This window comes from Ascaphus truei, chromosome 12 (genome assembly GCF_040206685.1).
Source record: "Ascaphus truei isolate aAscTru1 chromosome 12, aAscTru1.hap1, whole genome shotgun sequence".
Lineage (NCBI taxonomy): Eukaryota > Metazoa > Chordata > Amphibia > Anura > Ascaphidae > Ascaphus > Ascaphus truei.
The window spans coordinates 41307820-41317819 of record NC_134494.1 but is presented as its reverse complement, the minus strand read 5'-3'; the positions used below and the strand labels follow the sequence as shown (position 1 = coordinate 41317819).

The 10000-nt window shown below is 51.2% G+C and overlaps 1 protein-coding gene across 5 annotated transcripts in view; it reads left to right on the top strand.

Annotated features, from left to right (window-relative positions):
* Positions 1-10000, top strand: part of MAPK8IP1 (mitogen-activated protein kinase 8 interacting protein 1) — a 76008-nt gene that overhangs the window by 44742 nt on the left and 21266 nt on the right. For all 5 annotated transcript variants that reach the window (XM_075567532.1, XM_075567531.1, XM_075567534.1 and 2 more), the window contains exons 4-8: positions 1819-1900; positions 4986-5795; positions 6144-6219; positions 6485-6657; positions 7845-7951. In XM_075567532.1, coding sequence (XP_075423647.1) covers positions 1819-1900; positions 4986-5795; positions 6144-6219; positions 6485-6657; positions 7845-7951 — 1248 coding nt within the window. The remainder of the gene's footprint in view (positions 1-1818; positions 1901-4985; positions 5796-6143; positions 6220-6484; positions 6658-7844; positions 7952-10000) is intronic.

The following is a 10000-nucleotide window of genomic DNA, read 5'->3' as shown; positions in this document are numbered from 1 at the left end:
GTACATAACATGTATGCACACTGAACGGTTACACACACACACAGTAACCTACACACCACATGCAGGGATCCACACACAAACCCACACTTGTACACCTTACAAGCACACACACACCTGCACACCGAACATGCGCACAAAGCCAACACATTCAACAGATGCACACACACCTCGCACCCAGTTGGCAGATACACAAAAACGCACAAAATGCGCACACAAACCCCCACACACAACCGTACAGTCACACACACACACACATGGACACAACTGTATACTTGCACACACTTCCCCCTGAATATGCAGGCCCATATCTACTAAACAGTGTTCTAACATAAAGCACCTTCTGCCGCTGGGGAACACATCCCAGCCCATTCGTGTGAATAGGTGTATCCCCCCCCCCCGCGCTGGCCTAACCCTCCCTTCCCCCCCCCCCCCCACACACACACACAGAATCATGTACACATAGACGTGTTAGCATCAGATACTTGGGGCGGGGATCCATTGTATGGTTCTGTATACAGCGCAGTGTGCGATGTTTATTAAGTTACGTTTTATAGGGTAAAAGAAAGTTACCAGACCCCTAAGCAAAGAAAAGCCTCATTGATTTCTAATCTGCAGTGAATAACCCATCTTTAAATAGGGAAGTGTGGCGGTTACCGCGCTTATCCACCCGCGCCGCTATCCACCCGCACCGCTCTCCAGACCCGTTCCTAGTAATGAAGTTACTCCCTGTTGGGAGGGTATGTAAGGTGCCAGGGCGGCACTCTTGCGAGTACCCACAGAATTGGCCATGCTTAGTGTTCTCATTGCCAGACACGCGCACACAGAGACATACGCCCCCGGCTTTTGGGGGGGGGGGGGGCGGGAGATATGACGAATCTTGTGTCTGCGTCCGGCTGCTTTATTTCCCAACATATCAGGATATCCCGGGATGGACACTCTGACCTTCCACTGTAATCTCGGCTAATAAGAAACATGTAATCCAGTCAGTGGCTGCTAATGGGATGAGAGCGAATAGCTCACCCCCTCCCGATGTCTCTTCATAACCTCCCTGCCCCCGCTCGTCACTTAACCACCATCTCTTCTGTCCCCATCCCTTATTCTTTCCTAGTTTCCTTCTTGCCCTTTTCTCTCACTCCATCTTCCCTTCTTCTCTTCTTCATCACCTTTTTGTCCCTCTCTTTCTCTGCCTCCTCCCCACTTTTTCCTTTCCCTCCCTCTGCTGTTTCTCCCTTCTTCCTCTCTCCCCTCCCTAAGGCCCATTACCAGCTCTGTGGTTGCCATGGTGACAGCAGCCGGAGTAATGGCTGCCCTCTGTTGAGTCATCGGAGATCCCTCTGCCTGATACCAACTGCCCCCTCCCTCCCACCATATACTGGAAAGAGGGAGTAGAGCTGGTGGGACAGCATTAGGGGTGATGCGGGGTGGAGGGTGTGATAAAGGATCAGACACCTCTTTCGCCATGTAGGCCCAAATCCACAAAGGGGTGCTAAGCTTTAGCACGTCTTTGCATTCGAGTGCAAAAGCTTTGCATCCTTTTTGAGCATCTGGGCCTTCGTGCCAGAGAGATTGCTTGCAAAGGGCTAACTTACTCTATACTGCACTGAGAGGAGAGTGCAGGATCCCTGGCAGGGAAGGAGTTAACGCTTGTATCAGGAGGGGATACTCTTGTGTGTTTTTTTTGCCTCCCATTGTACTTTGCTATGGAATATGTTGGCGCCATATGAATGAACGACTGTGTTGGTTGCAGTGGGAGGTGGCGGGCATGGTGAGGGGAGCTTTTTGTGGTTGGGGGGGATGTCAGCTTTGTCCCTTCCGCAGGACACGCTGAATAACAATTCTCTGGGCAAGAAGTACAGCTGGCAGGATCGTGTGTCCCGCTCCTCCTCCCCACTGAAGACAGGTGAGTGACTGCATAGTAAAGTGCAAGGCCTCTTCCTCCCCCCACAGCTCCTCACCCCAACCTCTGTGTGAAAACTGAACTCAAGCTACCCCAAACTGGAGGCCTAACAGGTTAACCACCCACCTTCTGAAAGCACAGTAAGCTAGAGAGAAATGACCCGTGGCCCCTTCCCCTTCCTCACAGGGTGACAGTGACACACAGTCATGTTTCACACTCTCTGGGACATAGTGATGCAGAGACATAAGGAAACGTAGGGGGCATTTCAATATATTCCAAAGCGGATGCTACTCCGAGTATATTGAATTGCTAATGACCAAATGCTCATCAATGTCGTCCTTCCCACTACACAGTGACACAGTGACACAGTGACACAGTGACACAGTGACAGATGAGACCTATTGACCATTTCGTTGTGCTAAGAGTTGGGAATTTTTGCCACTGAAGCCTGCTCTGCCCTCTCAGTGACAAGGTGACACTTAAGTGAACTGTCATCCATTGAGTCGATCTCTTCCACAGATGACACAGTGACACAAACATAGATATGAGAGGCCTATGTGTCGTTCAGTCTGTCCTTCACACCGTCTGAAAACACTGATTCGCACAGGAACAAAATCTGTCTCTTCCACCACCGGGACACAAACATAAAAGGCCCATTTAGGTGCAAAGTGATAAAAGTAGAAGGTATCTATGGCTCCGCGTCTTTTCCCCTACCTGAGATGGGACACAGTGACATAGCAGCTTCTGGCGGCGGGGTTGAGTCACGGCGAAGCGCCGGTGGGCATTTGGTCACGGCAAAACGTCCGTGACCAGGCCGTGGGCCCCTTCTGTCTCTTTATAAGTTACCATTTAATGGGAGAGGCAGATTTGATGGCTCAGAGACGTCCCTGCTGTCAAGAGTCTGTGTCATTGTGACATGCAAGAGCAGTCATAACTTACTTTTGTCACTGTCGCCCTCAGTGATGGGACAGGCCCCTATCCCATTATATCCATCCTAACCCTAACCCTCAGTGATGGGACAGACCCATATCCCATTATATCCATCCTAACCCTAACCCTCAGTGATGGGACAGACCCATATCCCATTATATCCATCCTAACCCTAACCCTCAGTGATGGGACAGGCCCATATCCCATTATATCCATCCTAACCCTAACCCTCAGTGATGGGACAGACCCATATCCCATTATATCCATCCTAACCCTCAGTGATGGGACAGACCCATATCCCATTATATCCACCCTAACCCTAACCCTCAGTGATGGGACAGACCCATATCCCATTATATCCATCCTAACCCTAACCCTCAGTGATGGGACAGGCCCATATCCCATTATATCCATCCTAACCCTCAGTGATGGGACAGACCCATATCCCATTATATCCATCCTAACCCTAACCCTCAGTGATGGGACAGGCCCATATCCCATTATATCCATCCTAACCCTAACCCTCAGTGATGGGACAGGCCCATATCCCATTATATCCATCCTAACCCTAACCCTCAGTTATGGGACAGACCCATATCCCATTATATCCATCCTAACCCTCAGTGATGGGATAGGCCCATATCCCATTATATCCATCCTAAGCCTCAGTGATGGGACAGGCCCATATCCCATTATATCCATCCTAACCCTAACCCTCAGTGATGGGACAGGCCCATATCCCATTATATCCATTTTAACCCTCAGTGATGGGACAGGCCCATATCCCATTATATCCATCCTAACCCTCAGTGATGGGACAGGCCCATATCCCATTATATCCATCCTAACCCTCAGTGATGGGACAGGCCCATATCCCATTATATCCAGCCTAACCCTCATTGATGGGACAGGCCCATATCCCATTATATCCATCCTAACCCTCAGTGATGGGACAGGCCCATATCCCATTATATCCATCCTAACCCTAACCCTCAGTGATGGGACAGACCCATATCCCATTATATCCAGCCTAAGCCCTTACCCTAAAACCCCCTGCCTTAAAAACCCCTAACCTAAGCCATTATCCTAAAAACCCCTACCCTAAGCCCTTACCCTAAAACCCCTTAAATCACCCCCCAATCCTAAGTGCTAAAACCCCTTAAATCATCCCCCTACCCTAAACCGTAATAAAACTCATCTTAGAAGCGGCTGGTGGGGATTTCAGCAGTGAATTGGCAGTGGCGTAAGTCGTGGTAACCACCGGCGACCATTTGGTCATGACGAAACGCACGCAACCAAATGTCCCATTCCGCCCATGTAGCCTGCTCAATGGGAAAGTGACACGTGTAACATGTAACCTGCTCAATGGGAAAGTGACACGTGTAACATGTAACCTGCTCAATGGGAAAGTGACACGTGTAACATGTAACCTGCTCAATGGGAAAGTGACACGTGTAACATGTAACCTGCTCAATCGGAAAGTGACACGTGTAACATGTAACCTGCTCAATGGGAAAGTGACACGTGTAACATGTAACCTGCTCAATGGGAAACAGTGACACGTGTAACATGTAACCTGCTCAATGGGAAAGTGACACGTGTAACATGTAACCTGCTCAATGGGAAACAGTGACACGTGTAACATGTAACCTGCTCAATGGGAAAGTGACACGTGTAACATGTAGCCTGCTCAATGGGAAAGTGGCACGTGTAACATGTAGCCTGCTCAATGGGAAAGTGACACGTGTAACATGTAACCTGCTCAATGGGAAACAGTGACACGTGTAACATGTAACCTGCTCAATGGGAAAGTGACACGTGTAACATGTATCATGCTCAATGGGAAAGTGACACGTGTAACATGTAGCCTGCTCAATGGGAAAGTGACACGTGTAACATGTAGCCTGCTCAATGGGAAACAGTCACACGTGTAACATGTAACCTGCTCAATTGGGAAACAGTGACACGTGTAACATGTAACCTGCTCAATGGGAAACAGTGACACGTGTAACATGTAACCTGCTCAATGGGAAACAGTGACACGTGTAACATGTAACCTGCTCAATGGGAAACAGTGACACGTGTAACACATCCTGGTTCAATAATCTTCTCTGGGTGGCATGTAACATGTAACCTGGGTCTGTCCTCCTGTCCACAGGGGAGACGACTCCATCCACTGAACATGTGTGCCTGAGCGACGAGGGGAACCCCCCGGCTGTCACCCAGGACCGCGGGACCTCAACGGACACCCCCTGTCGGCGTCACACCTCCACCCAGAGTGCCGGTGACCACTCCGGCCGCCTCCCTGTCAGGTCCCGCCCGGATCCCCACCGAGATCGCATCCGCTACCAAACGGATGTGAGGCTGGAGCCCACCGAGGAGATCTTTCTGACTCCTGTCCAGAGGAGCTCAGAGCCCCTGGAGCCTGAGAGACCCTTCCTCTCGGAGGCCGGCCCCTGCCGCATGTCAGTCAGCTCAGACGCAGACATTACCGGCCGCTCGCACACCGGGGGCAGGCAGCAGCTGTCCATCAGCGAAGACGAGGAGGAAGGGGAGGATGGGGTGGGATACCTGGGTTGCTCTGGCCGAATGGGAGGTTCTCGCGGACCCCAAAGGTCCTCTGTCAGCTCGGACACCAGTGGCCTGTCTTACGACTCGGTGAAGTACACACTGGTGGTGGATGACAACGTGCAGCTCCAGCTAGTCAGCTTGCGGCAGTGCTACGCCGGCTACAGCGATGACAGTGACAGTGGCACCGTCTATGACAACTGCGTCTCCTCACCATATGAGTCTGCCATTGGGGAGGAGTACGAAGAGGAGGAGGAGGAGGAAGAGAGGGGTGCTAGGAGGGAGGGAAGCCGGGTGCGGAGGTCCGAGTGCATCTCGGAGGGATCCTCCCCAGAGGGCGATGTCTCCTTCTCAAAAAAGTTCCTCAACGTCTTCATGAATGGGCGGTCACGCTGCACCAGTAAGTGACTCGCTGTGGGTGAGAGGGGGGACTGGGTACAGTGGGATGTGTTTTGGGGGGTCTTGGTTTAGAGAGGGTCCATTCTTTGGAGGTTTGTATTTAATAGGTTGAGTTTATGGATTCTGGGGGACGGTATGACATTTTTGACTTGTAGCTTTTATTTTCCATTGGTCTGCAGTTTGGTGGGTCCCGTGTTTTGAGAGGTGCTGTATTTTATGCACCTGTATTTTCAGTGGTTTTATATGTGAGCAGTCTTTACCCTGGGAGTCTGTGTGCGAGTGATTACTGTTTCGGGTGTTACGTGAGTGGTCCCATATTTGGTTGACCTCAGTCTCCAATCTGTCCCAGGTGCAGACTCCTTTGGGTTATTTTCATGCCTGATCAATGGTGAAGAGCGAGAGCAGACGCATCGAGCTGTGTTCAGGTGACGCTTCCATCGTTCTGGGACTCCTGCTTCTGCCTTGTGTTCCCATGATCCCGCAGTGCTAATTTCATACCACATCATGTGACCAGCCTCTCCCTATTCTCCCCCAGCCCTTCCCACTCTTTGATGCCTCGCTCTCTGTTCCTCCCTCTCACTTCCTCCCTCTCTCTGTTTTGACATCCCTCCCGAGTCCCTTCCCCTTTCTCTCTCTGTTCTCCCCCCTCCCCTCATCTCTCCCTGGTTTTGACACCTCTCCTGGGTGCAGGTTCATGCCTCGTCACCCCGGGGAGGTGGAGTTGCAGGTGGAGGACCCGCTGCTGGTGGAGGTCCAGGCTGAGGATTACTGGTACGAGGCTTATAACATGAGGACCGGGGAACGTGGCATCTTCCCTGCATATTACGCCATCCAGGTGACCAAGGAGCAAGATCACGTGGCAGGTAACACCCCTCCTCCTCCTCCTCCCCACTGCACACAGCGTCCTCTGCTGAAGTGGCAGGGTCACCAACTATAAAGCTCTGTCCCAAAACATGGAGACATTTTAGTGATGGAAACTTTGACCTCCTCACCAATATAATGACGCGCTCCTGTTGTTTCCCTCTTTCTCTTGAGCACAGTGGTCAAAGAGCCTTTAACGTGTCGAGCCAAGCCATCTTGGGTTTTTTTTTTGTATTTTTATTTTGTTCCCCATTGGATTGAAGCAGGGGGTCTCTGCAGCTGAGCCACATTCATTTCAGCTCGGGGTACCCATTGCTTCCGGTGATACCTTGGTAGGGGGTGCCGGTAGCCGCTTGGCTACCAAGGTTCACAGGATGGCAGCTGTGATGTCATCCGTTTCGGCTTCCTATTGGCCCATGTCACGCGGGAGCTTTCAACTTTAAAACCCAGCTAGAGCGGGTACTGACACCCCCTATGGAGGTAAGTATCTCCGGAAACAGGGGGTCCCCAGAGCTAAAATGAATGGGGTTCAGCTCCAGACACACCCTACTTCAACACGGTTAAAAAAATGAAAAACTGTAAAACAGCATCAATTCCTCCTTTAAAAAAAAGATAGTGCTACTCTGCCCTGCTGCAAGAAATTCCAAAATGATTTAATAATGGGGGAAGCCTTTCGGACAACGGTTAAGAGCGAATTATTCAATATTTCTACGCTAAGTGCACACATGGCGAGGGGCCTTCTAAACGAAATTGATTTTAAATTGAAAAGAAAGTAACTCTGTGTCTGTAAAGTGGTACCTTGGGTATATAACACGTCGTTGTACTCTGTGCTCCCCATTACCATCACCCCACGACTCCTGCTTGAGAGGGGGTATTGATATTTTGAGGTTCCCTCTGAAGGAGTGTTATTTCAGTGTAAGGGGAAGGGTATTATCTGTCCTTTTGGGAAGGGCATTTGTCTTTTTGGACTGGTGGGATATGTACAGTCTTATCCACAAAGAGGGGGCGGTCTGTTCTATAGGGGGTTTAATCTGTGGGAGGTTGGGGGGGGGGGAGTGAATCCTGGAGAAGGTGGGGGATCTGTTATTTGTGGGGGCAATGAGAGGAGAGGGGTACAGTCCTTTTGGTGTGGTATTTTGTCCTGTGGGGTGGGGGGCGGCACTCTGATCTCTCCTGTTCCTCCCCTCAGCGAGTCGGGCTCCTGACTGGGTGGATCAGTTTTGGGTGAAGTTTCTTGGCTCCGTGCAGGTTCCGTACCACAAGGGAACTGACGTTCTGTGCACCGCCATGCAGAAGGTGACTGCGCCCCCATAATGTGACTCTGTGTGTGTGTGTATATATAGGTAGCCCTCTTTCCCCCACCCTATGGGAAATGGCGTAGCTACCGGTGCATTCTGTGGTTGGTGGTGAATACCTGAGTGGTAAACAGGAGGCAGGAGATCTCCACGATGTTGTGGGGAGGACATCAGGACAGGGTCAACGGTGATTCTTTAGGTGACAGTGCCTCCAGTCCAAGAGGATCCTGAGGTTTCAGGATGAACCTCGGGGACAGGTCTTCTTTGCTCACTAGCCATGCTTCACATACTACGCCAGGTGTTGGTACAATTGAGGTTTATTGAACACAGCACATATACACTGGAACACAGGACTGGCATAGTACCCATATTTGAGGCCTTGGCATACCCCTGTAGCAGGAGAAACTCTCTCCTGTGTCTGCACATTCTGATGTCTATCTCAGAAGATCTACTCCCACTAACCCAACTCTACCCCAGGGGAGCGGGAACTGTTACGGCTGCGCCCCCCTTTCTGCCTGCTCCGGAGCTCGCGACCCCCCCTCCGACCTTTACCACTGCATCAAATAACGCTCCGGGGTCATTTAATGTCGCTTGCCATGGAGACGCGCCACCGCGTCTGAATCCCGTTACGTTTTTGTTGTTGCAGAGGCCTCACGTGATCTCCCGGCTTTTAATTTAAATGCCTGGGAGAAGATTGCGGGACCTCTGCAACCGCCCTCGCCCCCCAAGGCAAATCTCCCGCCCCCCCTCCCCCCTGGGGGGCGCGTGCCCCAGTTTGCGCACTGCTGCTCTACACTATAGAGGTGAAACCCCCACCCCTCCTTCCCTTGGGAGTGGCCTATACTCATAGACCCCCCCATACCATAGCAGGCTAACCACGAACTTTATTGAACAATGTAAATATACCCAGCATAGTCTAATGCTAACACTGCCCACTTATTAAATGGGACTAAGGCCCAGGACATAGTGCACTCAGCGTCGCTGAGCCGCGCTGAACAGATGCAAAACGCCCCTACATCTGTTATCAGCGCGGCTATAGTTTCTCCCTCCTCATGCGCGCTGATGCGTGCTGAGGAGGAGAAACTCTTCCGTGAGCGGCAAATTGAAATTTGCCGCTTGGGGAAGCGGAGGAGCGGTCACGTGACCGCTCCCATCCAATGGGTCTGCAGCCGGTCCGCCATTTTTATTAACTTCGGAGCAACCAGACCCCGAGGTGGGTGGTGTGTGTGTGCCTGTGTGTGTGCCTGTGCCTGTGTGTGCCTGTGTGTGCCTGTGAGTGCCTGTTTGTGCCTGTGTGTGTGACCCCGTAACTCCGCCTACCGTCAGCACGCTGTCTCAGCGTGAGCGCGCCTCCGCGCTGATCAGGCCTCTATGGCCCGGGCCTTACAGTGTTATAAGTCCACACACACACACACAGAGACACACACATATATACATACACACATATATACCTATACACACACATACACAGTGGTTGACAAATCACCAAAAAATCTACTCGCCACACAAAAAAATCTACTCGCCACCTAGTACCACACGGGTGCTGCTTGGGCCAATATTTACTCGCCCGGGGGTTAAATCTACTCGCCCGGGGCGAGCAAATGTATAGGTTTGTCGAACACTGCACATACATATCTTATACTATATTACTGAAAGCACTGTATGTTTGCCTGCCTGCCTGCCTGCCTGCCTGGATGTCCGGTGTCCCTAGGGGAAATCTCACCTCTCATTGGCCTGAGGCGGAGTGACGGGCCACACACACACACACAACACAGCAGCTCTATACACACACACACACACACACACACACACAACACAGCAGCTCTATACACACACACACACACACACACAACACAGCAGCTCTATACACACACACACACAACACAGCAGCTCTATACACACACACACAACACAGCAGCTCTATACAAACACACACACAACACAGCAGCTCTATACACACACACACACACACACACACAACACAGCAGCTCTATACACACACACACACACACACACACACACAAAACACAGCAGCTCTATACACACAGCT